At 37.6% G+C, this 22,078-nt stretch overlaps 2 protein-coding genes across 2 annotated transcripts in view; one reads left to right on the plus strand and one right to left on the minus strand.

Annotated features, from left to right (window-relative positions):
- Positions 1 to 370: 370 nt before the first annotated feature.
- LOC130073684 (overexpressed in colon carcinoma 1 protein homolog) lies at positions 371 to 14,202 on the minus strand. The gene is given in 6 exon segments (XM_056239241.1): positions 371 to 715; positions 5,905 to 5,984; positions 6,106 to 6,141; positions 7,736 to 7,757; positions 14,008 to 14,065; positions 14,067 to 14,202. Coding segments are annotated over 6 exon segments (291 nt in total). The 5' UTR covers positions 14,157 to 14,202; the 3' UTR covers positions 371 to 710.
- A 1,570-nt stretch (positions 14,203 to 15,772) lies between these two features.
- appl2 (adaptor protein, phosphotyrosine interaction, PH domain and leucine zipper containing 2) overlaps positions 15,773 to 22,078 on the plus strand; it is a 12,998-nt gene continuing 6,692 nt past the window's right edge. The window contains exons 1-7 of the mRNA XM_056239229.1: positions 15,773 to 15,880; positions 16,910 to 17,008; positions 18,349 to 18,408; positions 18,529 to 18,600; positions 18,887 to 18,974; positions 21,906 to 21,947; positions 22,058 to 22,078. The exon at positions 22,058 to 22,078 is cut by the window's right edge and continues 38 nt beyond it. Coding sequence (XP_056095204.1) covers positions 15,824 to 15,880; positions 16,910 to 17,008; positions 18,349 to 18,408; positions 18,529 to 18,600; positions 18,887 to 18,974; positions 21,906 to 21,947; positions 22,058 to 22,078 — 439 coding nt within the window. The 5' untranslated portion in view covers positions 15,773 to 15,823. The remainder of the gene's footprint in view (positions 15,881 to 16,909; positions 17,009 to 18,348; positions 18,409 to 18,528; positions 18,601 to 18,886; positions 18,975 to 21,905; positions 21,948 to 22,057) is intronic.

A 22,078-nucleotide genomic window follows, 5' to 3' on the forward strand; every position in this document is an offset into this window, starting at 1 on the left:
TGCTTACATATGTAAAATACTTGTGTAACGGAAGCAAGCCATAAGCAGTATTTAGTGTCCTTTAGCGTGCCCGCCTCCCATGCCGGAGACGCCGGTTCAAATCCCGCGCAGAGCGGGTCAAGTAGGACTGGTTACATTTGGTGCCGTGACCCGGATGTTAGTGAGGTTTAGGGGATTAGTGTAACGGAGCCAAGCTAGTAAGAGCTGTGTGTGTAAACCTCACTACACCCCTGGCCTCCCATGCCGGAGACGGCTATTCGAATCCCGCTCGGCGCAGGTCGAGTCGAACCGGTTACACTTACACCACCCTTTTCGGATCCTTTTATCTAATTAATGTGTCTAAGAAAAGTCTTAAGGAATAGATTAAAAAAAGTCTTGTTATTGCAGAGACATACAGTTGATCGTGTCTGGTAATGCCCTGCCATGGTGAATACAAAATACCAGGATGTGAGGAGCGTGAGGTCAGGGGGTCGCCGGTTACCATGGCAACAGTGTCTACATTCAGAGTCACAATAATGCTCAGTGTTCCAAACAGAACCCTTCTGTACGCCAGCCAGTATGATGTCACGGTGATGTCATTCCGAAGTGGTTCTGGTTTCAGTTCCAAAAACGTCTCGATCCTCGAATATCTTAATATCCGTTGTAAATCAGCGACTGCAGAGCTTGAATTCTAAAGAGGCCGTAGCTTTGTAGTTTCATGTGATCTGCAGTCAGTCTGCCAAAGAAGGAAAAAGCTGTTAGTATACATCACAGCGGGAGCGATCTGACAATTAATTTTGGTTTGAGCTTCAACAGATACCACTAATTGGAAAACTCATGCACTAAAGTGTGCATGCTGTCTTCTCTGGGCAGCTTTAAACAAGTTATTAAGGAGAAGGTGACGGGTCATAAATGCACACACACACACACACTCTTTTTGCAGTCGGGACTCTTATTACATTTACATTGAATCATTTAGTGGACACTTTTATCCAAAGCGAGAGCAATAGAAACAGTCACATCAACAATAGGGCAGCAATGTGTAAATGTCGTGACCAGTCTCAGCTAGACCAGCGCCGCACACGTAGCAAGGACTTTTTATATATAATAGATATAGAATAGTAAGTGTTAGTATTATTAAGCTCTGTTCTGAGAACCAGCACGACCGCCAACTGCTGTTCACAAAAGCAGTTATTCTGAAGAATGCTGGTATTCAGACAGTTGACTGCAGCCATTGACTTCTATAGTATTGTTTTCCTCCTATAGAAGTCAATGGCTATGAAATCAATCTCTGATTACCAACATTCCTCAGAGTATCTTCCTTTGTGTTCAGCAGAAAAAAGAAACTCATACAGGTTTGGAACAACATGAGGGTTAGTAAATGATGACACAATTTAGATTTTTGGTTGAACTCTCCCTTTAAAGGCACAATATGTAGGTTTTTTTCGCCACAAGAGGGCGCAGTTTCCAACAATAACAAAGGCGTAGGTTTATGACGCAGTGATGAGCTGAATGATGGGACTTGCTTTGTTTTATGTACATTGGCTCACCTGTCTAATAAAGCTGTCAAGTCGTGACTCGTGAAGCTCTGTCGAGCAGAGATGGGGACTCGAGTTTGAGACTCGGACTCGAGTGCGACTTAAGTCCCACACACAGTGAGGTTAACTCCGACTGTCTTCCTACGTTAATCGACCACCAAACTTGTGGTGGTCGATTAACGTAACGTTAATCATTTATGTGCCGCTGGCTGCCCGTTGTCTACAAACAGGTTTATTGTTGATCATGTAACGTTACTGTTTCATTTAGTTATAACGTTACACTGGTTTGAGAGTCTGGGATGTGTTGACTTACAGTATATAAGCTATGATTAGTTGCATAGGCAGTGCAGCCAGAAGAAGCCAGAAATGTTTTGTGGCCCATACCTAGTGTGTTGAGAGAAGAGAAGGTTAACCAGTCTGATCTCACCCTTTGGATTTTTTTATTTCTAAACATTTTGTTCTTAACAAGTTACATGCCATAAGTTGGTCAGTTGCTTCACATTTACACTAAAGATTTTGAGCATTTTAATGTTTTGGAAGTGCACTGTAGTGTTAAAAATTTCATTTGAATGCAATAGTTAATTTGCATTTAGCTACACTGATGTTTTGCACTAAATAGGACTGTCAATTTTAGTGTTGCGAGTTATATCATTTTCTATATTTGGTCTTATGTCTTGGTATGTTCAAGCTACAAGGCAAAATAAAGAAATTAACTAAAAGTAAAGCATTCTTGGTGTTTTTGTCATGTTGCAATAGCCTGTTTACACTGATTATATACCAAAATCAAAGCTGATACTGTATGCTAATAGATAAAGGAGTCATAATAACATATGGTACCACTTTATTTTGATAGTCCACTTTATACATTCTACTAACTATCAGTAACTTTGCAGCTGCATGTCAACTAACTCTCATTAGAGTATTAGTAGGCTGTCTGCTTAATATCTGCTAATTATATATTATAATAACTTATTTTGTTGGTTCCCCAACAGATATTCTACTGACTATAAGTAACTTGGCAACTACAAGTCAACTTGTTCTCCGAACCCACATCATAACCTGACAGTCTACTACAGTCTACTAATACTCTAATGAGAGTTAGTTGACATGTAGTTGAAAATGTACATGGTTAGTAGAATGTCTAAAGTGGACTATCGAAATAAAGTGTAACCTAACATATTATATGCTTTGAATTCCTTATATAAAGCTATGCAGTGTTCTAAGCAACCTGGATGGGTCGCTGTACGTGATGCAACACTTATAACCACAAGAGACTTGAGACTTGACTTGGACTCTAGCTCAGAGACTTGAGACTTGACTTGGACTCTAGCTCAGAGACTTGAGACTTGACTTGGACTCTAGCTCAGAGACTTGAGACTTGACTTGGACTCTAGCTCAGAGACTTGAGACTTGACTTGGACTCTAGCTCAGAGACTTGAGACTTGACTTGGACTCTAGCTCGGAGACTTGAGACTTGACTTGGACTCTAGCTCGGAGACTTGAGACTTGACTTGGACTCTAGCTCAGAGACTTGAGACTTGACTTGGACTCTAGCTCAGAGACTTGAGACTTGACTTGGACTCTAGCTCGGAGACTTGAGACTTGACTTGGACTCTAGCTCGGAGACTTGAGACTTGACTTGGACTCTAGCTCAGAGACTTGAGACTTGACTTGGACTCTAGCTCAGAGACTTGAGACTTGACTTGGACTCTAGCTCGGAGACTTGAGACTTGACTTGGACTCTAGCTCAGAGACTTGAGACTTGACTTGGACTCTAGCTCAGAGACTTGAGACTTGACTTGGACTCTAGCTCGGAGACTTGAGACTTGACTTGGACTCTAGCTCGGAGACTTGAGACTTGACTTGGACTCTAGCTCAGAGACTTGAGACTTGACTTGGACTCTAGCTCGGAGACTTGAGACTTGACTTGGACTCTAGCTCGGAGACTTGAGACTTGACTTGGACTCTAGCTCGGAGACTTGAGACTTGACTTGGACTCTAGCTCGGAGACTTGACTTGGACTCTAGCTCAGAGACTTGAGACTTGACTTGGACTCTAGCTCGGAGACTTGTGAGCATCTCTGCTGTCGAGTCCAAGTTAGCGGACGTGGAGCTCTCCGCATCTCAAAAACGCCACGCTGATATTGATCCTCATTTTAGTTCTCCTTGTTTGTCCCAAAGTCTGCTTGCCATGGTCTATGTTTGAAAGAAACAAGAACTGCGTGCCGCTAAACGTTACGCACTGCGCAGTTGTCTACGTCTGTCGCCATGGTTACGTCATGGCTATGGCAGTTCGAGCGGAAACCGAGGATTGTGCGGATATTGCGTCATCGACAGGCGACATTTTTTTCCGGGACGGCCACTTATTTAAAATTGGAATTTCTCTGAAATAAAAAATCTTTGGAGACTTTTGGGATATTGTAAGTACACAACTACAGGAAATATATCACACTGCAAGTGATTTTTGGATATTTTATTACAAAATTCGTACATATTGTACCTTTAATAACACTAAATAACTTTTTTTTTTTTACAGACTCATCGAGGGGCTGTTCTCCAGATAAAGAATAAACTTGTTTTTAAGCAGAAATGTAATGTGAAGTCTCTCTGGTAATGTGCTGTGTAATCTAAATGTAATACCGCAGTCTGTTCCTCTCGCACGCTGCCGCCTTTTACACAGGGTTATTATGGGTAATAACCAGCCATTATAGCCCTTCATCACGACTGTGTTGTCGTGAGGTCTTTCATCATGCTTTTCCCCTATGTATTATAGCCTAAAAGGTAACATTAGTTATTATATTCTGTTGTCTATTGATGTATATGGCTGCATAATGCCAGATGCATTATAGAGAAACAAATGTTTTTTTTTTCAGTGAAATAACTAAATAAATTGCTCTCTATTCCTCAAATAAAGGCTTCAGAAGTCTATTATTTTATATGGTAGGCAACTTTACAGAGATGGTTCACGATGGCCATGTACTCAGCTTGTCCCACAATTAACTATTTGATTTTTTAGGTTGACTCAGTGACTTAAAATTATTGAAATTGTTAAAATAATACAATAAAGGATTATTATTATGATATGATATATTATATATGAAATTATATATATATGTTTATATATATATATACATACATACATAGTTATATTAAAGTAATAATAAAAAAATAACATGTAAAATAAGATTGTATAAACTGAAATCATCTATCTGTGTGTGTGTATATATATATATATATATATATATATATATATATATATATATATGCATGTGTATATAATAAATAATATATATATATATACAGTGGTGGCCAAAATTATTAGAACTGTAAGATTTTTTAATGTTTTAAAAGAAGTCTCGTCTGCTCACCAAGGCTTCATTTATTTGATCCAAAATACAGCAAAAACAGTAATATTGAAATATTTTTATAATTTAAAATAACTGTTTTCTATTTGAATATATTTTAAAATGCAATTTATTTCTTTGTTGTCAAAGCTGGATTTCCAGCATCATTACTCCAGTCTTCAGTGTCACATGATCCTTCAGAAATTATTCTAATATGATTTGATGCTCAAGAAACATTTATTATTATTATCAATGTTGAAAACAGTAGTGTACAATTTTTTTTCAGGATCCTTTGATGAATAGAAAGTTCAAAAGAACAGCATTTATCTGAAATAGAAAGCTTTTGTAACATTATCACTACCGTTCAAAAGTTTGGGGTCAGTAAGATTTTATTTGTTTTGTTTTTTTAAAGAAATTTCAATTTCAATAATTTTATTCAGCAAGGATGCATTAAATTGATCAAAAGTCACAGTATAGACATTTATTATGTTGCAAAAGCTTTCTATTTCAGATAAATGCTGTTCTTTTGAACTTTCTATTCAACAAAGAATCCTAAAAAAAGATATTGTACACAACTGTTTTCAACATTGATAATAATCAGAAATGTTTATTGAGCATCAAATCATCATATTAGGATCATGTGACACTGAAGACTGGAGTAATGATGCGGACATTTCAGCTTTGATCACAGGAATAAATTACATTTCAAAATATATTTAAATAGAAAACAGTTATTTTAAATTGTACAAATATTTCACAATATTACAGTTTTTACTGTATTTTGGATCAAATAAATTAAGCCTTGGTGAGCAGAAGAGACTTCTTTTAAAACATAAAAAAATCTTACCGTTCTAATAATTTTGGCCACCACTGTCTATTAGTTGTTATTGAAAAGTACACATTCAACATTACAGCAACTTATTACAGCAGAAGCAAATGTTTGGTCCGGTCCCGTAAAATAGACAAAATACCAAAACAAACAGAATATACTGTCATTACCGTTCTTTAAAGGTCTCTTTGTCTTTCTTTGAAGTTCGTCCTCACCTTTACGTGTGGCTTTTGATTGGCTGGCAGCCACTGCGGTCAGATCTGCAGGAAGGCCCACATACACTCCTCCATAGTTCCTGCACAACACACAGTTAGATCTCACACGCTACACATCCATTATTATGGTCCCGATTCAGTCTCATATTGATGTTTTCATGGTTTTGTATATATTATCATGTTTTCAAAAGACCGTCTAACCTTCGTTTCTCATCATCTGGTAAAGGTTCTTCTGTCCTGCATCAAGAGAATAAAGATGAAGCCATCTCTGTGATTGACACATCTGTGAGATGCTATCTCTCATGTATTTTATGTTATTGTTTCCTCTCTGCTCAAAAAGATGCCTCACAAAAGACTCATCAAAACATACCGTATTCAGAAGCAGTTTTCATCTCAAGACCCTGCTGATGTACTCTAGTCAGAGCAAGGTAAAGCTATTGTTCAATACATTTCAGCGCACTTTCAATTTTCCCAATAAAATGTTTTTGTCCACTGAAAATGCATTTTCTTTCCTTAAAAAGTCACCATGAAATGGAAGTCTTTTCAGTCTCCATATTCATTGTGATGCATATCCGAGTGAAACGACTTCTCCAACAAGAAAAAAATGTAGAGCGGGACTTGATTTTGTTCATGAGGAATTGATTGGATGGTGTGGTTTGCTATTGGTCGATCGCATGTGAGTGACAGGTTGCCCCGCCCTCATGACAGTAAACGCATCATCAGAGAAGACGGCTGCGTCCGAAATCACATACTATCTTGAGTAGGTACTTGTTTTGAATAAGTAATTACTCAATGACTGCTAAAAAAGCATGTTCTATATAGTATGAATGTAATCTGGACGTACTACATTTGCCTTTATGTCATTATCATGTGACCAACCAGCGTCAGTTGCGTCGCTTCACTTCCATTCATAAATCCTCTCCCGTGGCCTCATGGGATAGTAAAGTGTCCATCACATGCACACTTCAGAATCTCTCCGGAAGTAGTAGATCATCCGGGTACTTTTTGCAGACTACTGTGAATTCAGACATACTTCTTTTGTGACATACTGTTTTTTGCCTACTATATTAGTAAGGAAATATGCAATATCAGAGGATTTTGGATGCAGCCAAGATGTCGCTGCAAGAGGGAGAGGCAGTTATTTAGATTAAATACTGCAATATTTAATAAAAAAAATTAATTTCATGGTGACTTTAAGATTACTTCATTTTCACTCATCAAACTAAATATGCCATTTCTCTAATTTCACCATGGAGATTTTGAGTAGGATTTTAACTTATGAAATCCAATCTAAATGGTTTCACTCACAGTGAGCGACAGCATGTTAATTCCGGCTTGCATCGAGAGTGGAAAATCATTAAATATTTCATACGGTGAGAAATTATTCAGCTCCTCTGTATCCTTTTATAGATGTTAAATGCTAAAAGCACTTCAAAAAAGAATACGCAGGCTGATGTCATAGCAGAAATCGGCTGTCTAAACACGCTCGGGCGTTTTTCCACTGATGGCACGGTTGCCGTCTGCTGTTTTTGTCAGTAAACTGGGGGGTGGGGGGTAATGATGGTTGATTGGCTAGCATGCGTTCGGACCCTCAGGGGCCCATGTGCACCACAAAAGCCACTGAACAGGCTGAGTGATTCTCCCCCAGGATTCAGTGAAATATGTCTGTGTGTATTTTTTGTGTTGAGCTGTTCTGTAATTAATTCAGCTCAGCGCTCCGCATTTGCGCTGTTATTAATTTCGGTCGGATGTTAGTGGTCGTGACATTCATTCTGTGGCTCAGATTCGTGAATATGGTATGTTTGGATATGTCGTGAATTAAATTACTCACACATCCTTGGCAGCTTCTGGACCTGTAAGACAAAGAAGAAAGTATAATTGACATTTTAAATCATTTAAATAATTTAAGTTTTAGGTCAACATTAAGGAGTCATATATAAATAAATAAATAAATAAATATATAATAAATAAATATATATATATATATATATATATATACTTTTAACTAATAATTGTATCCTTTTTTTTCCGTCTGTTTTTTTTCCAACTAAAAACTGAAAACTTTCATTTACAGTGTTAGCCTTTCATTTACACAACAACAGCAGCCTTTTTTTTTTTAAAGCAGGTTTCAAGGTGCAACTTAAAAAAAAACCTCTATCGTTTCAGTGTAAACTACAGAAACACGAATTTGTGAAACGGTGACGTCATGCGCATGTGTTTGTTTCTTTACAAAGTGACATCGCCATCTACTGGCCTGGGAGCAGAATACAGCGTTTTAAGTCATTTCCGCAGTTCTTTTAGCCTGGTTGGTTAAAACCAGACCATTCTCAGTTGTAACTGAGTTATGGTCTGGCAAAGCGTCATAGACAAATCATTTCCAGAGGGGCGTCACCAACAGACGTCGCGGATAGTCCTAAACCCAATCAGAGCGATGAAGGAGATGACGTATGCAGAGCGGCGGAGAAACATCTCCGAGTGTTGTTCTTTGCTCGGTTTTTAACAAAAAGGAAACGTTCAAATCGCTTAAAACAGACGCGATAGCTGATTCGAACGAGTGATGTTCGACGGCGGCATCCATCTTTGTAATGTAGGCTACAAAATCTGCTTCAAAATCCCAGCGCTGTCGTCATCGTGTAAAGCCCGCCCCAACGTTTCTGATTGGTGCCTCGGTTTCGACGGATTGGAAATGGGCTTGAATGAGCTCTTTGCCAGACTAACTTTCAGAGCAAATCTAAATTTGCCGGTAGTTGTCTGGGTTTTCCCAGGCTACAGTTCTTTGTGTACAGGATCATTTTGACAACGTCCATCCATCCATGCATACATATATCTTTTTATTTAAATAAAACAAAAGGTGTGTGTGTGTGTAGCAGCGAATCGTAATCTTTTACTTAGAATTTTTTTTTTTAGTGCAAGAAACCTTGAGTACTTTATAAGTGAACGGGGAAAAAATTGTTGTATAATACCCTCTATAGAAAACAAAATCCCACTGTTTATGGACACACAAACCACACAGAAGAAGAACGACATTGACTCGTTTTTTTAATCAGATTCCGTTCTTTCTATGCCTGTATTGATTTTACTGGTCACAAGAGTGATGTTTCCAGCAGTTTTATTCAGTCTGCGCTGCAGTTCAATTCCTTGATTACAAACGTTCATTTGTACAGTGACTTTTCGCTCTCTCTCACTCGTCTTTATTAAAGTCTCAATAGCAGTCGTTTGACAGAATCAACTGAGGAGTTTTGACATGTATAGTGTGTTTATCCTTTTTGTTTTGGAGGATCCAGTCATTTATTTTAGACTAATGCTCTTTCACCGAAGGCTTTTCTCTGTGTGTTTTCTTGTCCTCAGCACAACCTAGGTCAGTTATTGGGTCGAGAAACAACCTTCCATCTTGACATCTTACTCCTCAAAGGCAGTACACGGATTCATAAAAGAAAAAAGTCTCTTTACTGGCTCAGTTGTTTCTTCTATAGATAACTATGAGAAGAAATGGAGCTTTTGATTAACTCTTCTGTTTCTCAGATGTTTCTCCTGAGAAAAAGATCCCAAGATACCAAAGTGTGCATTCAAAAGATCTCAATAAACTCTTCAAAATAAAGGGTGTTTTCGCCGCGTATCCGTGATGCCATAGAAGAATTTGTGAAGAACAATTAAAAAATTCTAAAGAACCTTTTTTCCACTGTAAAGAATCTTTTGTGAAATGGAAAAATTCCATAGATGTTTAAGGTTCTTCATAGATGCCAAATAAAGAACCTTTATTTTACGTATGAATTCAAACATTTCTTATCAAATTCTTTTCATAGTTTCATTTTATAGAATCACTATGACTAATTTTTTATGTTTTATGTTAGGAAAAAACATAAAGTTGGCACTTATGTAACTGAGATCTCCAATAAGTCTCCCGAGGCCTGAAGAGCATCATCTGAGCAATATATACTGTATATATATATATATATTTTTTAGGCTACATTCTCTCTGTTTAGTAGTGATGGATGCCACTACTTTGACATCTCACCTGTCAATCATTCATCATTTTATCTCTAAGGACATGCAAGGCTAATTCTATTTTTAACCAAAGTTCATTTTGTTTGGCTCTTTTTGTCACGGTTGGTTGCAGTGAAGCACACAACAAAAGGAGTAGGGAAAAAAAACAGTCTGTAATAATAAGTCCATATCAGAACCATCAGGAGATCCCAGGAGATAACGTACACACAACCGCATCAACATTGACCATACCGGACAAAGGAAGTAAGGAAACACATGGCTTAAATACATGAGAAGCGTAATCAATGTCAAAAGGAACAGCTGTTTAGTTTAGTTTATTCATTTATAAAGCATATTTAAAAACTAAATGTTAAAACCAAAGTGCATACAACAAATGTAAAACAAACTTAAAACATACGTAACCAAGAAAAAAACAAAAAGACAAATGAAAATGTTACACCCTCAAACAGAATTAAAATATAAAGAATAAAAATGGGTCTTCAAAGAGGATTTAAACATAGAAATAGAAGGGGAAGACCTTATGTGGAAGGGAAGACTATTCCAGAAGAGCGGGAAATTGACTAGAAGGCCGAAGAGAGTGAGGAGATTATATATACTGTAAAGCTTTAAAAACAAAGAGCAGAATCTTAAAATCAACACGGCGAGTATTAGAGTAATGTGCTCACGTTTTCTAGTACCAGACAATAGTCTGGCTGCCGCATTTTGCACCAATTGCAACCGTTTCAGAGCTGATTTAGGCAAACCCAGATAGAGTGAATTACAGTTAACCAATCTTGATGTTATAAAAGCAGGAAATACAGTTTCATGGTCTTTCATAGCATCTTCTTGATATTAGCAATTTTTCACAACATCACTAATCAGCTTTTTAAAAGACAACGTGGGATCGAAAATAACCCCAAGGTTTTTAACACAATCGCGTACATTGGAGGAGCTTATTAACAATGCCAGAATACACAGCTGTTGGGCCAAAAACAATTCTTTCAGTTTTATTATTATTTAACTGTAAGTCCATCCATAATTTAATGTCTTGAAGAAATGCAAACAGATTAGACACAGAAACGTTGTTGTTTTTAACAGAAAAAATAAAGCCGAGTGTCATCGGCAGAAAGATGATATGATAATTGTGTTTCTGAATAATATGAGTGAGTGGAAGCATATAAGGCAAAAAGAAGAGGACCCAGAATAGAGCCCTGCAGAACACCTTCTTCAAAGTTCTGTCCTTGAGGTAAGATGCAAACCAATTCAGCACAGATCCCTGAAACCCAGGTGTGGAAACCAATTAACAACCAGGGAAACTAACTACACTGAACAAAATTATAAACGCAACACTTTTGTTTTTGCCCCCATTTTTCATGAGCTGAACTCAAAGATCTAAGACTTTTTCTATGTACACTAAAGGACTATTTCTCTCAAATATTGTTCACAAATCTGTCTAAATCTGTGTTAGTGAGCACTTCTCCTTTGCCGAGATAATCCATCCACCTCACAGGTGTGGCATATCAAGATGCTGATTAGACAGCATGATTATTGCACAGGTGTGCCTTAGGCTGTCCACAATAAAAGGCCACTCTAAAATGTGCAGTTTTATCACACAGCACAATGCCTCAGATGTCGGAAAGTTTTGAGGGAGCGTGCAATTGGCATGCTGACTGCAGGAATGTCCACCCGAGCTGTTGCCCGTGAATTAAATGTTAATTTCTCCACCATAAGGTCAAGGTCAAAGTTTATTTATATAGCACCTTTTAACAACATGAATGTTGACCAAAGTGCTTCACAAGTAAATCAAAAATACACACACACAGTAAAACAGAACATGTCAAAAATTCAAACCAAAAAGACCTAAAAAATAAAAACAGCTCCAAAAAAGAAGCCGTCTCCAAAGGCGTTTCAGAGAATTTGGCAGTACATCCAAACGGCCTCACAACCGCAGACCACACATCAGCCCAGGACCTCCACATCCAGCATCTTCACCTCCAAGATCGTCTGAGACCAGCCACCCGGACAGCTGCTGCAACAATCGGTTTGCATAACCAAAGAATTTCTGCTCAAACTGTCAGAAACCGTCTCAGGGAAGCTCATCTGCATGCTCGTCGTCCTCATCGGGGTCTCGATCTGACTACAGTTCGTCGTTGTAACCGACTTGAGTGGAGAGGTTTTCTCTTCACGGATGAATCCCGATTTTCACTGTACAGGGCAGATGGCAGACAGCGTGTATGGCGTTGTGTGGGTGAGCGGTTTGCTGATGTCAACGTTGTGGATCGAGTGGCCCATGGTGGTGGTGGGGTTATGGTATGGGCAGGCGTATGTTATGGACAATGAACACAGGTGCATTTTATTGATGGCATTTTGAATGCACAGAGATACCGTGACGAGATCCTGAGGCCCATTGTTGTGCCATTCATCCACGACCATCACCTCATGTTGCAGCCTGGTAATGCACGGCCCCATGAGGCAAGGATCTGTTCACAATTCCTGGAAGCTGAAAACATCCAGGTTCTTGCATGGCAAGCATACTCACTGGACATGTCACCCATTGAGTATTTATGGGATGCTCTGGATCGGCGTATACGGGTCCTGCCAATATCCAGCAACTTCGCACAGCCATTGAAGAGGAGTGGACCGACATTCCACAGGCCACAATCAACAACCTGATCAACTCTATGCGAAGGAGATGTGTTGCACTGCGCGAGGCAAATGGTGGTCACACCAGATACTGACTGGTTTTCGGACCCACCCAGACTTTCCCCAATACAATAAAACTGCACATTTCAGAGTGGCCTTTTATTGTGGCCAGCCTAAGGCACACCTGTGCAATAATCATGCTGTCTAATCAGCATCTTGATATGCCACACCTGTGAGGTGGATGGATTATCTCGACAAAGGAGAAGTGCTCACTAACACAGATTTAGACAGATTTGTGAACAATATTTGAGAGAAATAGGCCTTTTGTGTACATAGAAAAAGTCTTAGATCTTTGAGTTCAGCTCATGAAAAATGGGGGCAAAAACAAAAGTATTGCGTTTATAATTTTGTTCAGTGTATATAAGGAACACAGCAGGCAAACAGGGAAACCAAAACATCATGATAATAAAACAGCATAGCTGTTACACTCTTCTTGTATCCAGTTTGCATTTTAATGAGAAATGCTGATTACCAATAAAGCATTTTGAAATTAAACTCTCTGCACATTTAAATTCATTCACTGGCGTCTGACAGCTGAATCATCTCCAGCTTTTCTCGCGTCCGTATTTTCAACGTCCAGGCTTTTTCATGTAACATGTATTGCTAAAATATTGATCTTTCATAGCTCAGGACAGTGAGGACACATAATGGTGTTCTCAGTTATGTTTCAGCTAAATATTAATGTTGTTTCTCCTGAAAAAGACACAAAAAGTAAGAGTACAAAACTATAAAGGTTCCATAAGGGTTTTTTTTATCCCTAGAAGAACCATTTTTTTGTTCCCATAAGAACCTTTCATACCCATTTTCTTAGTGTGAAGAACATTTTTAATAATATAAAGAACCCTTTGAGCAATTGAAAGGTTCCATGGATATTAAAGGTTCTTCATGGAACCATCGATGCCAATAATGACAAATATTTGAGTTCATATTGAGATCTCTGACTTTTGATTCAGACTTTGGTCGAATATAAGCACAGTTTAAGATCTCTTCTAAACCTCTAGAGAAGAGGATAGAAACGATTGAGATGCTAAAGAGATCTCTGTTTTTTCTTTCCAGCGCGCGCCGCTCACACACGCTCTCTTCATCAAGTCTATAAGCTCAGATCTGACCTGAATACATATTAGACGTGAGGAAATCTCCATGACTGATGATCAGATCCTTCACCTGAGACTAACGGAACATTCCTCCACATCCGCTTCTGCTAACAACAGAGGAGGACACGAGGTCCCCAGCGGGTACGAGACTTCATCAGGCTCCCACACGAACTTTAACCTCCAGAAATCAAGTGTTTAAGGACAAAACAAAGCGCACGCGCTAGAATCCACAACATGACACGTCCATTGATAAAAAGCAGCGCGCGAGTAAGTGAGCCACACACACACACACACACACACACACACACACACACACACTCACCTCCTGCAGTCGTGCTGGTGGCAGAGGAATTTCCACATCCCATTTTGGCATGAACACACAGCTTTCTTCCGTGTCTGCTTTGGAGGACGGATGAGTGAAGGACGGCGCTGATGTGATGCACGAGCTCCCTTGAACACAGCCTCGATCATTCTGGAGAGAGAGAGAGAGAGAGAGAGAGAGAGAGAGAGAGAGAGAGAGAGAGAGAGAGAGAGAGAGAGAGAGAGAGAGAGAGAGAGAGAGAGAGAGAGAGAGAGAGAGAGAGAGAGAGAGATGACCTCACATGATTCGTCCTCTCCTCCACCCTGATAGTGTTGCCGTGGTAACAGAAGGGGGTGTGGCCAGCCTCCAGTTGTACAAAGAGTAATAACGGTGTGCAGGAACTCCGTCCAAACAGGCATGCTCGTACCAATAAATAAACAGTTTCACAGGTCAGCAACATTTGTATTGGTTTTATTATTTATTTATACATTTTAATAACATTTTCTCATTATTTAATTGGTTTTAGTTTTGGTATTATATTTATTTATTTTAATACATTTACATGCTGAGTCAGCATGTAAATGTATTAAAATAAATAAATATAATAGTCAGCATGTAAAGCATGAGTCAGCATGTAAATGTATTAAAATAAATAAATATAATACCAAAACTAAAACCAATTAAATAATGAGAAAATGTTATTAAAATGTATAAATAAATAATAAAATCAATACAAATGTAATAAAATTAAACAATAGAATACATTTTTTAAAAATAATTTACATTTATAATTTATTTAAAAATATATGACAATTTAACATTTTAACGAAATCAAAATACAACCAAAACAATAAAAAGCAAGCTATAATGTAATAAAATGAATCAAAAGACTTAATTTATGTTTATAATAAAAAAATATTTAAAACAAATCACAAGTCAGAAACTGTAAAAAGCAAGAAATAATAATAAACATATTTATTATTATGTAATACAATTAATTAGTTCTATCTGTCTATCTGTCATCTATCTGTTTGTCTCCTTTTTTAGGAATTTTAGTTAGATATTGTTTGGACGGGGCTGATGACAAATGGTGGACACACAGATGTTGGTTTCTGGGTTTAAAGGTCTGGGATCACGAGCGCTCAGCCTTGAGGTGTTCACAAAGAGATGTTTGTTATGACATCAGTAGGAGCCTCTCGGGGGCCGCTGGAGTCTCCCATCCGCTACTGAACTTTCTGATGATCTGTGGCACATGATCAAACTCTGGACAAAATGGGAGTTTCTATTAGGAGTTCATTAGGACTATTGTGAACTGAGAATTATGTCATAATCTTAATGAAAAACATAGAGATCAAGAAAATACTAAATGCAGAACTGATACATTTAAAATGTAATAAAAAATATATAAATTCTATATTTTACTGCCTTCGTGGGCTATGTGAATGAAAGCCGTATATGTATATAGACCCTAAATAAACCCTAATTATACAAAAGGAAAAAAATAATATGGTATTTTCAAAAAGTGACAATATACCAGTGTAGTCCAGCAGAGGGTATTGTGGGATAGAAGTTAGGAAAACTTTCCAACCCCAAAAAACAACACTTTTTTTTGTTTTGAGTTCCAACTAGTTTTTAATGACAATATACTTTATTATTATTATTATTATTATTATTATTTGTGCTTTGTGTATTTTTGAAGCAGAGTCAATGCCCAGTAAAGAGGACTGCTTTCCCCAGCATGCAACCAAAGCAGTTCCGGTTCGTATTTGAGCAGCTGCATGCTGGGAAATGTAGTCCTCATCCTTGTATTCCATTCTCACTGTCTCCGACGCGAAAGATGCCTGCCGTACACCACAAATTATTACTCGAGGAGGCCCTGCAGGACAGTCCGCAGGTAAACATTTGTTTACTGGATCTTTGTTCAATGTTTTAGCACTCATAACTGTTCGGTTTTGTGCGTTTTGCGTTGCAAAACTGATGATGCGCTGTCGAGACCCGCGCGTATGTCGCTGGTCGCAGAGCATATGTGCGAGCTAATCTTAATTAAACATCAATTTAAGTGCACGATTAAGTAGAGAATCACCTCAGCTCGTTAAGTTTATATAACTACTTGTATAGTTTATTATTCAAAGGGTTTTATTCCTAGATAAGAGCCACATATGAGACACGAGACACATCCTGCACGTATGTTGATCATATGTTTATAAATGAGAGCCGCGTGTCAAACATACGTGCATCTGACGCTACAAACGCGCGTCTTATTTTCTGCTTTGGTGCTTTAAAGCTGTAAATGTTTTGCTGGCAGTGGTGTTGTGAATGGAGGGGCCTGTATGGGAGGAGTGAGATGTTGTTTAGTTGGTCAAACCCACAAAAGCCTGATCCTGATACATCACATATGCGGATCAGATCTATTATATATATTGGTATATCAGTGCTGAGACATCACTGGCAGATCAGAAACAACAGCAACAACAACAACAAATAATCAGAGACATCAGATCAGCATGTGAGACATAAGGTGAAACACACAAAAAACTTTGTGCAACCGGTTTTGATTATTATTAGCTATTCCAAAATCATAATTAGGCCTAATTCGCATGCTATGTTATTGCAGTTCAAACCGTGAAGCCGCTCCCACATACTTGTGATATTCTCAGTGAACTAATAATTTACTTTATACGCACAAGTTATGTGTCTGAGTCATATCTCATAATGCTCTGTGTTTGAGATTATGAACCCACAGATGTCTCCGCCCGGCCAGTCACTTTTGTTTGCATTGGAAACACACCCAGAAGTCTGACCTGATCCCTGACAGAACACACCTGTGGATACACCCAGCATGCTTCACGCTGTACGAATGCTTAGTGCATTTAACACTGTGTGAATATCGAGTGTTTACTGGGGTTTGTGTTTTCTGTGGCAGACGCGGTCCTTGCTCAGTGTGTTTGAAGAGGATGCTGGCACGCTCACTAACTACACAAACCAGCTGCTCCAGTCTATGCAGAGAGTGTTTGGAGCACAGGTACACTACACACACGTGTTCACATTGACTTCAACAGTGGAGGCAACATAAAAGCGAAATTTACTATATCTAAATAAATGTTCAGTTTATCGATCACGATTTATCAGTGCATGGTATTTTAAAGAAAAAAGTTTGCAAACTGATTTTCTTTTCTGCTGATGTCATCAAGGCCTCAGGGGTGGGGAGAAAATAATAACCAATAGTATCACAGCATCTACAATCCAATCAAATCCTAACTCAAAGGCCAACCCTGTGTTATTTTCAACTGATTATGCTGTCATAATTGGAAATATGGCGCATTATAAATGTCAAAGAGTTAGTTCACCCAAAAATGAAAATGATTTCTTTCTTCTTTCAGCCAAACACAAGCAGAGTTATGTTAAAAAATATCCTGGCTCTTCCAAGCTTTATAATGGCAGTGAATAGAGCCTGAATAGAGTTTTTGAAGCCCAATAAAGCACATCCATCCATCATAAAAGTAATCCATACGACTCCAGGGGGTTAATAAATCCTTCTGAAGTGAAGCCATGCATTTTTGTATGAAAAATATCCATATTTATAACTTTATAAACTATAATAACTGACTTCCGGAAACGGCCATACGCGAGTCTAGTTCCAGCGGAAGAGTGACCTCTGAAATGATCATTTTCATTTTTGGGTGAACTAACCCTTTAAATGGATTGCAAATGTGTCATTAAATGTAAATATATTTTATGAAGGTCCGAACAGGAAATAATTATGTGAAATCTTCATACATATTTATAAACCCTGAATATAAAGTTGCACTTCTAAGTATGTAAATGTGAATTTATAAATATTTATTTTAAAATCTGAATATGTAGTTATTACTCTGAATATATTAATGCAAATCAGAATATAAAGATGTAAATCTGAAGATAACTCAAAATAAATGTAAACCATGAATACATAGATAAATCTGAATATATATATATAGTTATAGGTTTGAATATATAGTTATTATTCCTGAATATGTAAATGCAAATCCTGAATGTACAGTTAAAAGTCTGAATTTATGTTTATAATTCCTGAATCAATATATAAACCATGATTCACACATATGATCTATATAATCAATATTTTTGGATTATTCATGATTACCTTCTGTTGGCAAATAAAAAATATATAAAAATGATATGAACATAGTTTAAAATAAATATTTATGTATATTGTAAATATTACTTTATATTTAATAATTTTATATAATAAAAATCAATAAAATAAGCCCCTTTGAAAGCTTGTTTCCTCAGAAAGATCCCCATGCAAACAAACTGGTGCTGACTCTGACTCTTCATCTGACTAATTGAGTTTCCTGTACGCAGAATGAAATGGCTCTGGCGACCGAACAGCTTTCTAAACAGCTCTTGGAGTATGAGAAGCAGGTGAGCGCTTTATTTCCCTTTTAAACGACAGCAGTGCATTAGCAGCCATGATGAGTACTGGGAATGTCTGAATATCGGATGTGTTATCAATAAATCTGACATGATGGTTTGTGAGTGCAGAATTTTGCTCTGGCGAAAGGCGACGAAGAGGTGATCAACACTTTACAGCACTTCGCCAAAAGCGTGGAAGAGGTGAGGAGACTCCTGCGGTGTGTGTGTGTGTGTGTGCTCTGTCAGAACGAGTCCATCAGTCGTGTGGCAGCTGGCGTGGGCTGTTTCTCTCATGCTGGTTGTTTGATGTTTGCCAAAATGGCGAGATCACCTGATCATATGACCTTCATCATTTGCCTCACATACTGCAGAATTTAAGTTCATATTATTCAGAATATAAAGTAAAGCGGGAACAATTCAGCGTGACATTACTGTCAAAACACCACAGTAATATTTGAATAACAAGTGTATTTTAATTTCTCTCTAGCTGAACTCTCTGCACAATGAATTGGCCACACAGATCGCTGATAAGATGGTGTTTCCCATGGTGCGGTTCAGAGAGAAGGACCTTACAGGTGCAACACTTACTTTAAAGATCATGTTCTTCACTGTTGTAGCGTTTTTTTTTAATTTACAATATAAGGTCATTTTTGGAACAAACATTAGGGAATGTCCTACTTACTGTACATTTAAAAAGCACCTTAAACAGATCCTTAAAAGTTCCCAGTAATGTCTTCATTTTGACTAATTTTATTTATACAATGTGTTCTGCCTGAATGTGTGCTAATGTGTTTCTTGCTTGATATTGTATATTGTCATATTCTATTGTGTTGCATTATTTTATATGTTGTTGTCTTCCTGCCTCGGGACTACAGGTGAAAATGAGCATTTATGTTATAACCTGGCTCATTTACAGTCTGTACAGAAATGTTAAGATTGTTCATTAATGTGTATTGTAATTAATTAATTAATTAATTAATTAAGGCAAGGCAAGGCAAGGCAAGTTTATTTATATAGCACATTTCATACACAATGGCAATTCAAAGTGCTTTACATAGAAGAAATTAAAATAATCAAAACAAATAAGAATATTTAAAACAGTTTAGAATAAAAAATCAAATAAAGTAGTACTGGTCCACCCCTATCTGAGATGGAAGAGATTGAGCCGGTTTACGGTGCCACTGGACCTCTAGCCCAGGGACGTACTCTGCTGGGGCGGTGCTACACCAGTAATGCCCAGCGGGGGCCCCACACGCTGCCGTTACCCTTAACGACGCTCTCAGCGACTTCTTATACAGCAGTATAACTTACTCCTTCACTCGCTTCATCGGAGTGAAGACTCTCCCGCTCTCCTTCAAAATCTCTTCCAGAGATTATAAAAATAAATAAATTAGAAATTAGAAAACAAACAAAGACAAAACCAGTACAGTAAAAACAGTCGGACGAACATTGGCACAGTGCTCATTCAGTAAATGCATAGCTAAACAGATGTGTTTTGAGTCTGGATTTGAAAGTGACTACTGTAGGAGCACATCTGATCTCCTCTGGAAGCTGGTTCCAGCTGCGGCTGGCATAATAGCTAAAAGCAGACTCTCCTTGCTTAGAGTGAACCCTTGGTATTTCTAGCTGATGTGATCCTAATGATCTGAGTGATCTGTTAGGTTTATATTCAGTGAGCATATCTGCAATATATTGAGGTCCTAGCCCATTGAATGATTTATATACCAGTAATAATACTTTAAAATCGATCCTAAATGTAACTGGGAGCCAGTGTAAAGACCTGAGGACTGGTGTGATGTGTTCATATTTTCTGGTTCTGCTCAGGATCCTGGCAGCAGCGTTCTGTATGAGCTGCAACTGTCTTATGGTCTTTTTAGGAAGGCCAGTGAGGAGTCCCTTACAATAATCCACCCTGCTGGTGATGAAAGCATGCACAAGTTTCTCTAAGTCTTGATTGGAAACAAAGCATCTAATTCTTGCAATATTTTTCAGATGATAGTATGCTGATTTAGTTATTGCTTTGACATGACTACTGAAACTAAGGTCTGACTCTAGAGACACACCAAGATTCCTGACTTGATTTTTAGTTGTTAGACCCCTAGAGTGAAGCTATGCATTCACCTTGAGAACTTCATCTTTGTTTCCAAACGCAATGACTTCAGTTTTGTCTTTGTTTAACTGAAGAAAGTTTTGGCACATCCAACTGTTGACTTCATCAATGCATTGGCACAGGGAGTCAATGGGGCTGTAGTCGTTAGGCGATAGGGCTAAGTAGAGCTGTGTGTCGTCTGCATAGCTGTGGTAAGCAATTTGGTTCTTTCTCATTATTTGTCTCATTGGGAGCATATACAGGTTGAACAGGAGTGGTGCAAGAATTGAGCCTTGAGGGACTCCGCAAGTCATGGATGTCCACTCAGACTTATGGTCTCCTATACTCACATAATAACCTCTCCCTTCTAAGTATGACCTGAACCATTTTAGGACTATCCCAGAAAGCCCCACCCAGTTTTCCAGCCTGTCAAGAAGTATGTCGTGATCAACCGTGTCAAATGCAGCACTGAGGTCGAGTAGTACCAGCACTGATAATTTGCCTGAATCAGTATTTAAGCGAATATCATTTATTATCTTTATGAGAGCTGTCTCTGTGCTGTGATGCGATCGGAAACCAGATTGAAAATTGTCGAAGTATCCATTCGAGATTAAGAATTTGTTCAGCTGATTGAAGACAACTTTTTCAATGATCTTGCCTATGAAAGGAAGATTTGAGATCGGTCTATAATTGCTCAAGATGGTCTTATCCAGATTGCTCTTTTTCAGGAGGGGCTTGACAACTGCAGTTTTCAGGGAGTTTGGAGGCATTTACCACTTCTAGGAGATCTGCTTCTAAGCTGTTTAACACACTTAATTAATTATTTTAACACAATTAATTAATACATGCATTTTTATATTGTTTTATTTTAAGTCAAATAAATTTGTTTTTAATTTAAAATATTTTAATTTATTTTAATATTAATTCAGTTATTTCCAAACGTGAACAAATTTGATTTAAAAAAAAATATTTTTAATAATGAAATAATTATATTATGTATATTACACTTATTAAAATAACAATCTCAAAAACAGCATTTTTTTTGTTTTTAAATTAACATTAATACTAATTTTGATATTGATACAGTTATTTCATGAACATTGGTGTCTATTTTATCACATTCAAATTTTAAGCAGACAAATAAAAAATATTTCTTTACTTTTTCGTTTATTATTATAAACAAGCTTATTTATAAAATAGTTAATCTTCTTTAAATCGCTCATCAATGTTTCTTTAATAATTTCATTAGTATTTTCACCATCTCTCTGATGTTTACAATACCTTTAAGACTCTTATGTATTTATTTAAATGCTTTTTATATGTATTTTTATATGTTTTTCAAAAGTGAAAATCCTGTTTTCGATGATATGATCCAAGTCTTCAAAATTTTAAAGAGCTGTGATGAATTTGTTTTCAGAGATCAGCACACTGAAGGAGATATTCGGCATTGCCAGTGACGGTATGAAGTTAATAATATCTCTTTATTTATTATTAGTGGATTCTAGAAAAAAATATGTATATGCTGCATGAAAATCACATCACTTTCGGTCTCTCTTTGTCTCTCTCCAGAGCATGAAGCTGCCATGGTGA

The sequence above is a fragment of the Rhinichthys klamathensis genome, unplaced genomic scaffold, assembly GCF_029890125.1.
Source record: "Rhinichthys klamathensis goyatoka isolate OS25496 unplaced genomic scaffold, OSU_Roscu_1.1 h1tg000557l_1, whole genome shotgun sequence".
Taxonomy (NCBI): Eukaryota; Metazoa; Chordata; class Actinopteri; order Cypriniformes; family Leuciscidae; genus Rhinichthys; species Rhinichthys klamathensis.